The 16,209-nt window shown below is 52.4% G+C and overlaps 1 protein-coding gene across 2 annotated transcripts in view; it reads right to left on the minus strand.

Annotated features, from left to right (window-relative positions):
- TNFRSF11A (TNF receptor superfamily member 11a) overlaps positions 1 to 11,448 on the minus strand; it is a 60,902-nt gene extending 49,454 nt beyond the window's left edge. Inside the window, exon 1 of one of the 2 annotated variants that reach the window (XM_008261434.5) lies at positions 11,275 to 11,448. In XM_008261434.5, coding sequence (XP_008259656.1) covers positions 11,275 to 11,349 — 75 coding nt within the window. In that variant the 5' untranslated portion in view covers positions 11,350 to 11,448. The remainder of the gene's footprint in view (positions 1 to 11,274) is intronic. The other variant, XM_051851145.3, reaches the window with a different exon arrangement.
- Between the last annotated feature and the right edge of the window lie 4,761 nt (positions 11,449 to 16,209).

The raw sequence follows: 16,209 nt of genomic DNA on the forward strand, positions 1-16,209 counted from the left end.
CGAGGCATTCCCCATCTACCCTGCTTTGCAAGGCCTTAAACCCTACACCCAAGTGGCTGCCAGCACTGCCCCTACACTCACTCAAACACAGCCCTCCTCCCTCTTTTCTTTGGTTGACACAGTAGGTCTTCATCTTCTCCTGCCACCATTAACTAAACCCCTAAAAAAAAAAAAGAACTAAATTCAGCTACATTTATTCAGTACCTCTGAGCAATGCACCGTACCAGGGACGAGAACCTGACTTCTCCTCACTGCAGGCCTACAGACCAGGCTGCTCCTCCGTTAACAGTGCCCTGGAAATCTAGGAAAAGGCACAGGTGCCCCAAGGGGGCTGCCTGGATGGGACCTCGTTAGCATTTCTAACCAGCTCCCAGGGAAGCTGATGCTGCGCATCTTTGAGTAACAAGGTCAGAGTTCACAGGAGAGACCAAGGCTCAGAACTCTCACCTAGTCCCAGTACCCAAATCTACTACACTGACGCTGAGAACAGCTCGCCTCTAAAACCGCTGGCGACAGACATGGTTTACTGTGCATGAGGGCCAAGGAAGAACTGGCCCTCCGGAAACACCTACTATGCGCCAGGCAGTATGCCAGAGACTGGACTTCCCTTGTCTTCCCACATCCTCACAAGACAGAAAGAACAAGAACCTGCCAGGACAGAGTGACGGGAGGCCTGTAGCATCTGGCATAGAGCAAACGCTCAGACACTTGTTCAGTGAATGAATAACTTTTCCTGAAGGACCACTGTGATCTCATAACTCCCTTTACTGAGGACGACAACAGTTTCCTACCAGTTCAGAATCGAATTCATCGTCCCAAGCATGAACTTGGAAAGACTCCACCACTGTGGGGAACTCAGAGACACCCTGGGGGGAAGGAGGTTGCAAAATCAAGATTCGAAGTCCTGGTCCCTGGTCCCTAACTTTTTGCTTCTTTTTGCTAGCAAGGACAGAGCATGAGGCTGCCTAAGTCAGCACAGCCACTGTCACCTCTCCGTGCCTGTCACTCATGTCCAGGAACAGAGAGCCCCTCACCCTGGATCGGCCTCTTTCACCTGCACCCCCCACCCCTGGCCTGGAGGAGCCCACCCCAGGCCATCACTTCCGCTTCTCCCTTGCCCCACACAGCTAAGGCGGTTGCTTGTGCATTCCAGTTCTTTGCTCCTTTGGAATTTTACACAGAAACCAGATCATGATGTCCTGGTCATGGTGACCCCAACTGCAGTGTGGACAACCGAAACCCACCAGAAAAGGATGCTTTTCATAGAAACGAGTGGGCTCAAGGTTCAGCTGGAGAGTCCAGCTGCGTTTCCACTGAATTCACTTGGTCCTCCGTGTCATCCTGCTGTGTCACTTACTGTGGGGTCTGTTTCTGGATTTCTGGCAGCTGTACATGAGCAACGCTGTGCTGTTCTTCCCTGCCCCAGCCGAGGACAAGCATGGGAGTGACAGGGTCCCAGGAGGCTCCACATACTCAGACCCTTGTCCTGATTGGAACGTCCTCTCTATTACTTAGGGAGAGCTTTTTAAGGACTTGAAAAAAAAAATGTTAGTAATGAAAATTCTTTAGATTTGTACCATGGCAGACACATATCAAAATGGGAGTCCAGGCCATTTTGGTCAAGGGAGGTATCCCAAGACTAAGACATAAAGAAACTTTAAAAATACATGGGGCGGGGGGGGGGTGCTGGCACTGTGGCAGGTAAAGCTGCCACCTGCAGTGCCAGCATCCCATACGGGCACCAGTTCGAGTCCCGGCTGCTCCACTTCCAATCCAGCTCTCTACTAATGTGCCTGGGAAAGCAGTACAAGATGGCCCAAGTCCTTGGGCCCCTACACCCACGTGGGAGACCCAGAAGAAGCTCCTGGCTCCTGGCTTCAGATCGGCTCAACTCCGGGTGTTTGTGATCTCTCTCTCTCTCTCTCTCTCTGTCTCTACTTCTCTCTGTAACTCTGTCTTTCAAGTAAATAAAATAAATCTTTTAAAAAATGTATATACTAGGGGCCAGTGTGGTGGCACAACAGGTTAAGCCACGGCTTGTGATGCCAGCATCCCACGTAGGAACGCCGGTTCAAGTGCTGGCTGCTCTGCTTCTGATCCAGCTCCCTGCAGAGCTGCCTGAGCACTTGGGCCCCTGCCGCCTGTGTGGGAGACAAGGAGGTGGTTGCCGGCTCCTGGCTTCAGCCTGACCCGGCCCTGACTGTTGCAGCCATTTTGGGGGTGAACCAGTGGATGGAAGAACTCTGCCTCTGTTTCTCCCTCTCGCTTTGCCTTTCAGATATAGATCCCTCCCTCTGGCCCCGAAAAGCTTCTGAGCGCAACCACGTGGCCTCTCAGTGTATGCTTTGCCAGGGCCCAGAGGCCTTCTCTCCCAATCCAAATGCAGTACTGGGCAGGTATCAGGGAGGACAAACACACGCAGGCGGCTCGTGGGCTGTCTTGGTGGGGCGGCGGCAGGGCTGCCGTGCCGGGGTACAGCACAGCCTGTTTTGGTTGGGGGGTGCACGGAGGAGTCAGAGGTGCCTTCGCTGCAGGAAGTGGCAGAGATGATTCAACAGCCACACTTCTTTTCCTCCTGAGTCAGGGATCAACTGGCAAACAGGCCTGTGTGAAGGTGCTCTGGGTGCCCGTCTTTTCTACCAGCCTTAAAGACACAGCATTTTCATTTCTGCTCACCAACAGAAACGCTAGGAAGATTTCCCTGCGGACTGCCTCAGGCGGGCAACACAGACTGCGCCAGAGCAGACTGGTTAGGATAGTTCCCCAAACACCACCCCAGGAGGTCCCTTCATCCACCCTCGCCACCCTCACCCATTCACAGAATGGGTGCAAAGGCAACTGACTGAAGGATTAAGACCAGGGCCACTGGAGCAAATTCCTGGGGGAGCTCCAGCTCTGCCACTTGCTAGCTGTGCAGCCTTGGGCACATCGCTTAGGCTCCCTGTGCCTCACTGCTCTATCTTCCTGCCAACGCAGAACACGCACTGCAAAACACCGAGCACACGGGAGGGACTCAACAAGTGGCAGGTGCTTTCAACACATTAATCACAGGCCACTAACGTACAGCTACGCTCAGGCCACTGCTTCATGGAACCATACTCAGGTGTATACCCGGGCTTGAGTCTGCATCAGAACCACCTGGAGAGGGCGTTAAGCCACAGACTGTGGGTAAACACCTCGGAATTTCTGATCCAGCAGGTGTGGGGATCCCAGGTACATAATGTTGGCTCCAGGAACCAGAGTTTGAGACCTGCTGGTCCTGATCCCTGAGCTTTGTGGGTGCACAGTTCTTTGTGACAGAGACCCAAGTCCTTCCCCAGCTGGCTTTTCTCATTTTATTGAAAGGCACGTGTACACACACACACACACACACACACACACACTCCATATGCTAGTTCACTTACCAGATGCCTGCAACAGCCAGGCCTAACCCAGGAACCTGGAACTCAATGTGGGTCTCCTACATGGGTGGCAGGGACTCACATACTCGAGTCATCACCTATTGCCTCCCAGGGTGTACATTAGCAGGAGGTTGGATCAGAAGTAGAGGAAGGGGCCAGCACTGTGGCTTAGGGGGTAAAGCCACCACCTGCAGTGCCGGCATCCCATATGGGCGCCAGTTCGAGTCCCAGCTGCTCCACTTCTGATCCAGCTCTCTGCTACGGCCTGGGAAAGCAGAAGATGGCCCAAATCCTTGGGCCCCTGCACCTGTGTGGGACACCTGGAAGAAGCTCCTGGCTCCTGGCTTCAGATTGCTTCAGCTCCAGCCATTGTGGCCAACTGGGGAATGAACCAGCGGATGAAACACCTCTCTCTGTGTCTTTCCTTCTCTCTCTATGTAACTCTTTCAAATAAATAAATAAATATTTAAGAAGCAGCAGAGGAGTTGGGACTCGAATCAGGTGCTTGGATATGGAATGTGGGTGTCCCAAGCACTGTCGTAACCGGTACCCCATTCACCCGGCCCCCGACTGGCTTTGCCTTCCCTGGTCTCTTACACTGGCCCTGAGCTCCAGACATCAAAGTGGGAGGTGATTCTCTTACGTATGCTGTGTCCCTCCTCGGGCCCCGCCCGCCCCTGCTCTCTCTTCCTCTCATAACCATGCCCACCTTTCCAGGACCAGATCAAACACTCTCGGCCCAATTCCCCACTTCAAAGCCACCTTCCCATCTCTGTGTTCCCACTTCTCGGGTTTGAATTCCAACTCTGCTTCTGATTCCCGCCTCCAGTTAATGGACACCCTGGGACACAGCAGGTCATGGCTCAGTTTCTGGGGTCCCTGCATTCATGTGAGAAATGCAGACTGAATGAAATCTGGGCTGCTGGCTCTGGCCTGGCTCCTGGGTTCCTCCTCTGCACCCTTCTCAAGGAAGGAAGAATGGTGGGCGGTGACCTTCCCCACTAGATTGACAGCTCTCCAGGGCACAGGCGACTGGGTCCTAAATCTGGTGTTTCCCATGGTGCCTACTGGGTTTTTGTTTGTCTATTTTGGCTTTTGATTTTGTTCTTTGCTAGTAAATACAAATTAAATATCCATTAAATTGAAAGGAGACAAAAGCTTACAGAGGTTGAAGGAACTGGAATGAATAACCCTGAGGAAGCGGAAGCTGTGGGTTGACAATCTTCAATAATAGAAATATTAAAATAAAGGAGACATTGACCAACCAGTCTTCACCCTTATTGAAGACCAGATTTGAGGAAATTGTGACATATTAGGTTTGGGTCTGCTTAGGGAAGTTCCTGACATTAGGAATTATTAAACAACAACAAGGGTTAGCATGGACAGATGTGAATAATCTACTGAGCTTTAAAAATGGAACAGGTTCTCATTACCAGGCCAAGTGTGAGATGTGAACCTGCTAGTAGGTCTTGGGTATGCAGCTGAGAGAAGATAAGGATCTTTAGCGGTCACTTCTACCTGGATATGAGTTTCACGGCTGTTTCTCCTACTACCCGATACACGTAGGGAAGTGGTTTGTTTCCCATTTGGCTGGATATGACAAGAGCCCCAAAGCAGCAAACAAGGTGGTGCTCCTAGGATTTCAGGCCATGCCCCATGCGTGTCCTCTCTACCCACTTGCCCGGTTTAGCCATTATATTCACCAAAAGCTCATGGGAGTTTTTCTTCCTCATTTTTATTGGAAAGTCTTCAAATTTTCGATCGCTTGAGGAAGTGGCTCCTGTACTCTCAACACTCTGAACAGGAAATGGCATAAGTTATTATTACCCCGATGAACGGAAGGGGTCGATTTTGCAGTCCCTTCTTCCTGCCACTTGGAAACCTGGCAGGTCTCTAACTCCACCGGTGCCAGAGGGGCCTCGGTGTCACGGGCTGGGCTAGGATTTTGGGGTGGGGGAAGTCAGAGGAGTTGAGCAGAGAGGAAGGGAAGCACTCATCTTTGGCAACAGCAGTCTGCCAGGAAAATGTATATCAGGCAAGACAGACGCTTCTGCAGAGCTGCGAGTCCAACATAAACACCGCTTCTCAGAGGGGCAGGTGACATCCGTGAGGCCGGCGTGGGGAGGTCAGGGGTCAAGCCACACCTGCTCTGGGCTGGCCTCTCTGGGGCTCACCAGCCACCTCTCTGCAGTGTGCATTTCAGAGCTCAGCCTCTCTCCTGGACTTTCGGCAGACACCTCTGGCTCAGGAAATGGTGCTCCACATTCCAGAGCACACACATTTCCTGCCAGTGCAACGCCTCGGGGCTTCCAGCTTGTTTACCTCTACAGAGTCTAAGGAACTTGGTCCTGCCTCCCAGTAAGATCATCCAAAGAAGCTGGGATTCAACAGCCTATACTGCAGCCTTCTCTGGTGGGGTTATTCTGGGGGGGGGCTGGAGGGGGGAACGGAGTACCCTTCACTTGAACCTGGATTCTGATTTGGACAAATAAACTGAAAAACAAAACCCAAAGGTTCAGTTGAGTCTATTTTTTTTTTTAATAATAGGTCTAACCAGCCATGTCCTTTTCCTACACCACAGCACCTAGCACAGTTCCGCCGGCCCTGCCCTTGGCCTCTCCTCTGTCACCATTGCCCTGACCTGACCCAAGTTCTAGCTCTTCCCTGCACCAAAGCCGGGGCCTCTTTATTGGCCTCTGGCCCCTCCCCTAACGCTGCTCCCTGTGACACACTCATCTGACCATGCTCCCCTCCCCCACTCCACCCCCATCTCTGCCCCACTCCAGCTCACAGATCACCAAGATTAAATCTGAACTATTTTGCTTGCACTTAAAGCCTCTGAGTGCTGCCCTCTGCCTTCCTCCCCCCTCCCCTCCCCCCCCCCCCCCGCCCCACTCCAAGTCCAGGCACTCTGTACTGTTTGTAGCTCCCTGCACACGCCACTCTGTTCTGCCCCGCTGTTGTTTCCGCCATCGGATGAAGCACCAGCCATCCTGAGACCCCCGGCCAGGATGGAAGACTGAGAGATCTTTCCCAGCAGTCTCACGGGGAGGCACCCCTAGTCCCAGAGGCCCATGCCAGCCGAAAAATGGTTGCAGGAACTCTGTGTCCTGCTGTATCTTCAGTGTCTGCCCATCCAACCTCCAGTCTCCTAAGTGACCTTGGTCTTTGTCTACTTAGCTCGTTGCACACTGCAGACTATTACCAAAAAAATGAATGCATTTAGCACAAATTCAGTCTGAGTTCTCATTACCAAACTCTAAGCCCTGCATGTGGCAGTCACCAGCAGTCACAGGCTGATGGTGGCCGACAAAGTTGGTGACAAAGTTGTCACCCCAGAGCCGTAAAGAATGTTCTTCCCACTGCTGGCTGGGACTTCCTGCTCTGAAACATACTGCGGCTGGAACGTACTGCCTGAGACCAGCCGGGCCAGCCAGCCCTCCAGTGACTGCGACAGACAGGGAGCAAAGTCGGGCCGCCTCACGGGCAGGAAACAGACCCTGAGCGTCTCTCGCAATCAGGACAGAGGACCCGGGCTGTGCACAGTCCCGCTCAGCACCCACGCGGCATTAGACCTCAAGAAATTCAGAAAGGCCAAGGCTGTGTGCTGGAGCCTGCCGCTCCCTCTTGCTTTCTTCAAGCTCAATGTTTTGGGGGGCAGAAAGGATGAGGTAAGCCTAAGTTGTGTGCACACCCGAGAAAGCCCACGCACTGCAATGGGAGGAAACACAGACAGGACTTCCTGTAAAGCCGGTGGAGGGTGGGAAGGTGTCTGGAGGAAGGATCACCCGCTGAGCAGGATCCTCGATGCCAGTCCTGGGATGTACAGAGGCGGAGTCAGGGACCTGTGCCTCCTTTGTGGCCTGGGGCCACGGCGCCGCAGGCAGACAGCACCTGGCCGGTGGTGGCTGCCCTAGGGGGTGAACCACCTGGACAGCCACGGACCATCAGGGCAAAAGCCAGAAAAAAACCCAACAAAGCAAAACAAAAAAAACCCAGCACAGACAGCATTCCCGGAGCTCACTGGACACGCTCTGTGGGAAAAAAACACCACTTTTTTTTTTTTCCATACACTTCAAAAATAGGAAAAGCCAGTTGGGGGGACTTTTAATACTGACATGGCAGATGGGGCTCACACTCCACCTTCTTGAAACAACAGTTCTGCAAAGGCCCCAGGGCTGGAACTCCCCTTTCTGTGGCCTCATAAAACACTGATTTATTGACCTCCAAAGACACATCTTTGTTGTTTCAGTTTTCCTGGTGTAAGAATTACTGGGAGGTAACTGCCAAGGCAAACGCACATTTCCTTATCAACGCGGGGCAGGGCACGTGTTTGTGTTGCAGACTTGCTGTCTGTGGGCTCCGTGGGGGGAAAGGAAGCAACAGGGGACGTGTCTGAAATATTTATCAGCAAAGCAGACTCACGGCCCCCAGCCCGCCGTGTCTGTTCCCAGGAAGGCGTTGGCATACAACCATGTCTCCCTCCCCTCTGGGGCGGCGCCGGCGCCCACTCCCCTGGAGCCCAGCCCCACCCCAGGGGATTTCCTCGCAGGGGTCTCCCCAGAGGTCTTCGCGCTCCCTCACCTCACCACCTCCACGAGGGCCATCCGCGAGTTATCGCAACACTATAAAAGTTTAATGCTCCGTCTGTTCCGTCGGGTTTTCTGAATTAAGCGCTTTGTGCTCGTGGGAAGGTCATAAAAACATGGCTTTTCGCCTGGCACGAGTCCTTGCAGCCTAAATCACTCACGCCATCCTCTGGCCCTCAAAGGCTTTCCTCGGCACCCATCTGGGAATCATTTCCTGCCCGACCCTGGGTTTCCTGTGCACCCTTGGAAGCCCACTTCAGAAACCTCCTCCTCCAAAGTCCTCCCTGATCGCTCCGGCTGCACTCCCAGCCCCCTTCGCTCCCTCCCTGCCCCCCGCATTTCTCCCCACGGGCCCTGTACTGCCTGGCCGGTCCTGTCCACCCCCGTCCATGCCGGTGGCTCTTGCTTCTCAACCGCGCAATGTTTCACCCGTCAGCGGCCGCTGTCCTGGCTTCCAATGTGACTGCTTTAGGCTGCAGATGAGCGGGGGCAAGCGGGGCTGGTGAAACAGTTACCTTAATGAAAACTGTGCTGCTACAATTTTCTCAGTTGAAGTAAGCTGCATCGGTATAACAACCCAAAGTGGGTGTTGGTTTTTTTTTTGTTTTTTTTTTTTTTTTTTTGGAATGGTCTTATGTCCAGGAAGAAATTCCTTCACAAACACAAGCAGAGATACAATCACAGAAATGTTTTAAAAGTCCGAATTTATAGCGCTTCCAGGTCAGTCTGAATCTATCTAGTAGAAACAAAACTAAGCCAACACTTGCAGAGGACACACTTTCTAGAATTTTTGACCACTCTTTTGCAAAACCAATCCCCTCACTGAACAGTTCCTCAATCCTCGCCCGAGAGATGATCATTAAAGACATCAGCGGATTGTTAATATAATTCCTAAATTTTTGAAATAAAATGGGTTGACCCAAGAAGCCAACATCAAACTACTTGAAACAACATCTCCTGAATATTGTAACATGAAGATAATGTTGTCCCAATGAATCTCTTGAGGATAATATTGTAATACTATATCTACTTTGGCTTTTCAGAGGAAACATTCACATTTGAGAGGTCAAGCACAAATTAAAATAAACAGAAAAACATCCCAGTATCATCTGATTGGAACTGACCAATGCAAAAACTTGGACATGATTAAAAATACAGAAAATTTAAATGGCCTAAAGGGAACTGGAAGAGAATTAGCATTTGTGTGAAGGTCTGAGAATTAGACTTGTTTCGCTAGCATCTGCTGTTAGCAGTAGAACCTTGCACATTTTACATATGTATGCATGAGAGTACTTCAAGAAGTCTGTGGAAAATGGAATTAAAAGACAAGCGTGTCTCAGTGCGGTAATTTGCAATCCGTGCATATGAGGGGTCTTGCAAAGTCGTGGAAGACACACATTATGAAAACACTGCTGGCCAGCACCAAGGCTCAATAGGCTAATCCTCCGCCTGTGGCGCCGGCACACTGGGTTCTTCTAGTCCCGGTCGGGGCACCGGAGTCTGTCCTGGTTGCCCCTCTTCCAGGCCAGCTCTCTGCTGTGGCCAGGGAGTGCAGTGGAGGATGGCCCAAGTGCTTCAGCCTTGCACCCGCATGGGAGACCAGGAGAAACACCTGGCTCCTGCCTTCGGATCAGTGTGGTTCGCTGGCCGTGGCGGCCATTGGAGGGTGAACCAATGGTAAAGGAAGACATTTTTCTCTGTCTCTCCCCTACTGTCCACTCTGCCTGTCAAAAAAAAAAAAAAAAGAAAAAAAAGAAAGAAAGAAAAGAAAAGACTGCATGGATGCCGTATGTATGCATGGATGATGTATGCATGCATGGATGCCGTATGTATGCATGGATGTCATATGTATCTATGTGTGCTGCTTCTGCCACGGCAGTGCGAGACACGTTTAAACTCAGTGGCCAGGCAGGTTTTTCTCAGGTGGCTTTTCTCAGTATACGCTGGAGCGCCAGTCCTTTAGTTCAAATAAGGTGGCACCTGTTCAACCTGTTGAACTCTTCATGAAGCAACACCTGAAGTGCTAAAAGGAACCATTCCATTAGGTCTTTCCGCCTCCGTTTCCCTCAAGCCCTGGAGAAGCCCGCGCAACTGGGAAAGAAGCAGGAGCCGACAGCAGACGCCTCTGCACAGAGCGTTCTCCACCGCTCTAACCTCACGCGGGTTGCCCCGGCCCTTGTGCCAGCGAGCTTAACACACCCTAAACCAAGTGGCGACCCCCTCAGGCACATGTGACAGTGCCGAAACCCAGAAAACCGCCAGCGCCCCCCCTTCCCGGGGGCGCTCTCAGCGTAGCGGGCTTGTGCAGTATCCGTGAGGGGTCGCCGCCCCGCGGGAGGAAGCAGCCCCCGGCTCTGCTTTCTTGCAGACTGTACTGAGCGACTTGATAGAGACCTCCGTGGTCAGCGGATGGGGCTGGGAAACCCTCGCCCCCAATCTCAGCGCCCCCAGAGCTTGGGCTTAGGCCTTGGTGAGCCCGAGGCGTTGCTGAGAGTGGGGGGAAGAGCGGCGGGGTGGGGTGGTGGGGTTCTGGACCAACGGCACCCCCCCCCCCGCACCCCTCCAAATCTCAGGGCCTAAGGGACTTCGAGCTCTTTCGGGGTGGAAATCTGGCTGACCAAGGGTGGCTCCTCCTGCCCCTCCACGGCGCTGTAGCTGGCCCGGGGGAGCCCCCGCGGGGCCTCGGCTGCAGCGCGGGTCCTGCACCTCCGCCCCGGGCGAGGCCACGGCGAGCGGGGCTCTGGGGGCAGCGCCTTGAGGCACTCCGTGGGTCCCCCGCTTTGTCCAGGTGCAACAACAAAATATCTGATCCCAGCAGAGGTTTCAACGGGTTTCGGACCCAGAACCTGAACGAGCAACGACGCGGACAGGACGGCGTCTTTGACCTGTGTGTCCCGCGGCAGCGCGGCTGGGGGGAAGTGGGGTAGGGAGAGGGCGTGCGGCCCCAGGGAGACCCGCGGGGACCCCCGGGGACCGCCGTCGGGACTGTTCTCTAGCGTGGGCGTGGTCTCGGCTCCAGCGTTTCCTCCCTCAGCGAGTGTTTGCAGAGTGAATACCCCCAGCGCCGGGCTTCGGGAAGAGGGCTTGTCTGGAGAGCGGGGTCGCCCCGAAGCGCCCGAGTCCTCCATGGCCTTCCCTCTCCCCCACCTTTAGCCTCCAGGTTGTCACCAACGCCTCGGGACCCGCAGGCTGGGGCCCCAGGTTCTCAGGACTCCGACAAGAGTGTGTGCGGGCAGCGGGCCTCGGCGCGCCCGGCCCGGGCAGTGCAGGCGGCGGCTCCTTACCTGCAGCGGGGCGAGCAGCGCGCACAGCGCCAGCAGCGCGGGCAGCGGGCGGCGCCGCCGGGCGCGCGGGGCCATGGCTCGGTGCAGGCGGGCTGGGCGCCGCGGCCTCTGCGGCCCTGTGGCCCCGCGGGCGCGGCCGCCCTTCGGCCCGGATCGTCCCGCCCCGCCGCGCGGCGCCGCGCCGCGCCCCCGCCGCGCCCCGCCCCGGCACCTGCCCCGGCGCCGCCGCCCGCCCTGCGCCCCCCTCCGGCCGGGCCGCGCCCGCCAGGTGGTGCCCGCACGCGGGGCGCGGCCTCTCCGTCCGCCGGCTTCTGCTTTCCGGGCGCCCGGGGAGGGTTCGCCGCGCTCAAAGCTTCCTTTGTCTGGTCCCCTCCCGGTGCTCGGTGGCAGTGGGCGCACGGTTCAGCCCGCGAGCGTCCGCCCCTCGGCAATCCAGGGTGCGCGCCGCCCCGGGCAGTCCCTGCGCACCGGCTGCTCCCGGCCTTCCGCACCCCAGGCCTCCGGGTCGGCCCCCGGGAGGGAGCACCACCGGCGAGAACTGACGGCAGGAGGATCCCCGTCCCTGCTGTCACCGCTGCACTGAGCAGCCACACAATACCCCCCCACACCCCCACCGCGCCTCCTAGGCGCTCCTTTGGGCCTCCTCTCCAGCCCTGTCTCTGCCCCTCGCCCCCACCAAGCTCTCAGGGTCTGCGGCAAGCACCTGCCATGACCTGTGCTTTCGCCACCGCCACCTCGTTGGCCATATTCCGGTCCAGCACTAACCAAATGCCCGAGGCCCAGCGTGCGGCTGCTTTGTACCCTGTTTCTGTGAGGGTACTTGTCCCGTGGCGGGACAAGCGTTCTGAGTCCCGAGTGCCGGAACTATCTGCCTGTCTTATTTTTTTGGCCCAACACGTGGTCTATCTTAGTGATTTTCTGCCTACTTGCTCTGAGAAAAGTGTGGAAATATCCAACCATAAGTGTGATGGCCTATTTTCCCTTTCAGTTCTGTCATAATTTTTTCATGTTTTTAAAACTGAGTTGAGGCACATTTAGGATTATGTGTTCTTGCTGAATTCGGCCTTTTGTCATTATTGCGTGTCCTCCCTGGTGATATCATTTCGGGTTCTGAAATCCACTTTGTGATCATTAATTATCCAGCCAGTTTATCTTTCTATATAGCCCTCACATGGTGTATCTCATTCTATCCTTTCAACTTCCCACATCTATTTAAAGAGTGACAACATATATGTATGTATGTATACTTGGGCCTTACCTTTGCATTTTGTTCAGTTTTAAAATCTCTGCCTTTCTTTGGGACCACTTAGACCATTCACATTTTTTTTTTAAGATTTATTGTAATTGAAAGTCACAGTTACACCACACACACACACACACACACACACACACACACAGAGTATTCCATCTGCTGGTTCACTCCACAGATGGCCATAACAGCCGGAGCTGCGCTGATCCCAAGCCAGGAGCTTCTTCCAGGTCTCCCACGTGGGTGCAGGGGCCCAAAGACTTGGGCCATCCTCTGCTTCTTTCTTAAGCCATAGCAGAGAGCTGGATCGGAAGTGGAGCAGCCAGGTCTTGAACCGCTGCCCATAATGACAGCAGTGCAGGCGGCGGCTTTACCTGCTATGCCACAGCGCCGGCCCCAGAGCATTCACATTTAATGTGAATTTAGGATGTAGTGAAGTGTAAAGCCTATGACCTTGGTATGTGTTTTCTATGTGTTTCACCTTTGGTCCTTTTTTCCTGTTTTCCTCCCTTCTTTGGATGATTTCTGGACTAATTTTTTAGGATTCCACTTTTCTTCCATTACCTTATTTCATACTTCATTTTTTAAAGTCACGACTCAGTTTGTAATATGCATTAACAACTCATCAGAGTCTGTCTTCAGATAAAATTCTGCCATTTAATAGGTAAGTTAAGAACTTTCCAACAGCACACTGTTCCCCCCTGCCTACGTTAGTGCTAGTGTACACCTGGTCACAGTATAGGGATGATTGCAAGTGCGTGCTAAATTAGTATGAATTTTCTGGCCTGTTGCTAGCCAGAATTTGGAGAACAGTGTTCTGGAAAAAGGAGTGCTCTGGGCTGGAGGAGATTATGCTTTAGCTACAAGGAACTGACTTGCAGGAGCAGGTAGGTACTTTCACTGTGGCACTTCATGAGAAGTACCAAGCCTTTCTCCTGGCACATTTCCAACATCACCACCTTCTATTTTCAAAAAAGATTAGGGGATTTAAAACTTCTGCTTGGAAAGCCCCAGAGGTGAGTGTGCCGGTTTTGGAAGCACTTTGAGTGGTAGAGTGCCCAGGTTAAGCATATCCAAGCTGCTAAAATTCTTTTTAGTTTTTTTAAAATCAAATGATTTTGAAGACTCCGCTTCTGTCTTTACAGAACTGTCATTCAAATAATTCAAATACCTTATACACAATGTTACTTGTCAGTAACAAAAGTCAGTGAAGTGGGGTTGAGGATGTCACTTTTCCTACATATATAGCCTGATTATGAAAGACATGGAAGTGATTTGTCTCAAATGTGTTTCCGTATATTCACTGAAGAATGCATTATAGCCAAGGTGGTTGCTCACCATTTTCAGCAACCAATGAAGCATTATTTATGATAAAAAAAAACATTTTAAGCATGTGTAGAATTAAATTTTAGTTTATATAATAAATGTAAAATGATATTGTAAACAAATGTTTCCAATTTTAAAAAAGTAATCATTTGACAATGAATTTTCTTATTTGTATTGGAAAAAAAAGCGACATCACCTGCACACAGGGGTCACAGGTTTATCCTAAAAGCTGTATGGACAGTGCATCTCAGCCTGGCCACCACCACTTCACCCTTCTGGCATGAACTCTTGAGTTTTTGGAATTAAAAAGAGAAGTGTGGATATCACCTTTGTATCTAGTTTATGGCTTGCAAATGTTACATCACATTTTAACAGTTTTTGTTTTCTTTTTTTAAGATTCATTTATCTATTTGAAAGAGTTGCACAGAGGAGAGGCAGAGAGAGAGAGAGAGGTCTTCCATCCGCTGGTTTACTCCCCAGTTGGCCCCAACGGCTGGAGCTGCGCCGAACTGAAGCCAGGAGCCAGGAGCTTCCCCCGCGTCCTCCCACGAGGATGCAGGGGCCCAAGCACTTGGGCTGTTTTCATTCTTTTTCCAGGTGCGTTAGCAGAGTGCTAGACTGGAAGCAGAGCAGCCAAGACTTGTGTGCTCTGATATACGATGACAGCATTGCAGGAGGCAGCTTAACCTGCTGCACTACAGCATAAAAGACACTGGGCCTAGCTTTGTGGCGCAGTGGGTTAAGCCACCACCTGTGAAGTCGGCATCCCCTATGGACGCCGATTCATGTCCCAGTTTCTCCAGTTCTGATCCAGCTTCCTGCTAACAGCCTAGGAAAAGCAGCAGAAGATAGTTCAAGTGCTTGGGCCCCTGCCACCCAAATGGGAAACCTGGATGGAGCGCCTGCCTTGGGCCTGGCTATGGTGGCTGTCTAGGGAGTGAAACAGCATATGGAATATCTGTCTGTCTGTCTGTCTCTGTAACTCTGACTTTCAAAATAAATAAATAAATCTTTTAAAAAATCTTTCTTACAGGGAAATGTTTTTATAATGTATGCTATATGTCCAATTTTTAAAATTATATAATATAAATATTTCCAGTGTTTTCCTCTTCTATCTCCAATAAAATAATTTTTTAAAGATTTATTTATCTGAAAGTCAGAGTTACAGAGAGAGAGAGAGAGAGAGAGGTCTTCCATCTGCTGGTTCACTCCCCAATTGGCTGCAACGGCTGGAGCTGCATCGATCCGGAGCCAGGAGCTTCCTCTGGGTCTTCCCCTTGGGCAGGGGCCCAAGGACTTGGGCCTTCTTCCACTGCTTTCCCAGGCCATAGCAGGGAGCTGGATCTGAAGTGGAGCAGCCAGGACTTAACCCAGCACCTATATTGGATGCCGGCACTGCAGGCGGTGACTTTACCTGCTACACCACAGCGATGGCCCCAATACTTCTTTTTATTTATTTATTTATTTATTTATTTATTTTTTGAAAAGCAGAGTGGACAGTGAGAGACAGAGAGACAGAGAAAAAGGTCTTCCTTTACTGTTGGTTCACCCTCCAATGGCCGCCACGGCTGGCGCACTGCACTGATCTGAAGCCAGGAGCCAGGTGCTTCTCCTGGTCTCCCATGTGGGTGCAGGGCCCAAGCACTTGGGCCATCCTCCACTGCACTCCCGGGCCACAGCAGAGAGCTGGACTGGAAGAGGAGCAACCGGGACAGAATCCGGCTCCCCGACTGGGACTAGAACCCGGTGTGCCGGCGCCGCAAGGCGGAGGATTAGCCTAGTGAGCCGCGGCGCCGGCAGCCCAAACTTCTTTTTAAATAAAAGACTTATTTATTTATTTGAAAGACAGAGTTTTACAGAGTCAGAGAGGGACAAAGAGAGATCTTCCATCTGCTGGTTTATTCCCCAAATGACTGCAAAGGCTGAAGCTGGGCAGGTCTGAAGCCAGAACAGGAGCTTCTTCCAGGTCTCTCATGTGGGTGCAGGGGCCCGAGCACTTAGGCCATCCTCCGCCAAGGCACATCAGCAGGGAGCTGGATTGGAAGTGGAGCAGCCAGGACTTGGACCGGCGCCTATGTGGGTTACCAGCGTCCACAGGTGGCAGCTTTACCAGCTACACCACAGCACTGGCCGCTAAAGTACTTCTTAACCAAAAGTGAACCACTGATATATTCGTGTTGACTGAGGCAAATCAAGATAAGGCATGATACTATCCCATGACACTCCAGCATGGTAGGAAAACTTTTGAACTGTGTGCATGGGTTGCTTACATTGCTTGCATTGGTTGACAATAATTTTTTTAGTACTACAGATTTGGTGTTCAAAATAAGTGAATTTCCGAACCATATAAATAAAATTAG

This window comes from Oryctolagus cuniculus, chromosome 10 (assembly GCF_051225735.1).
Source record: "Oryctolagus cuniculus isolate XC-2025 breed Fujian yellow rabbit chromosome 10, ASM5122573v1, whole genome shotgun sequence".
NCBI classification, from domain to species: domain Eukaryota; kingdom Metazoa; phylum Chordata; class Mammalia; order Lagomorpha; family Leporidae; genus Oryctolagus; species Oryctolagus cuniculus.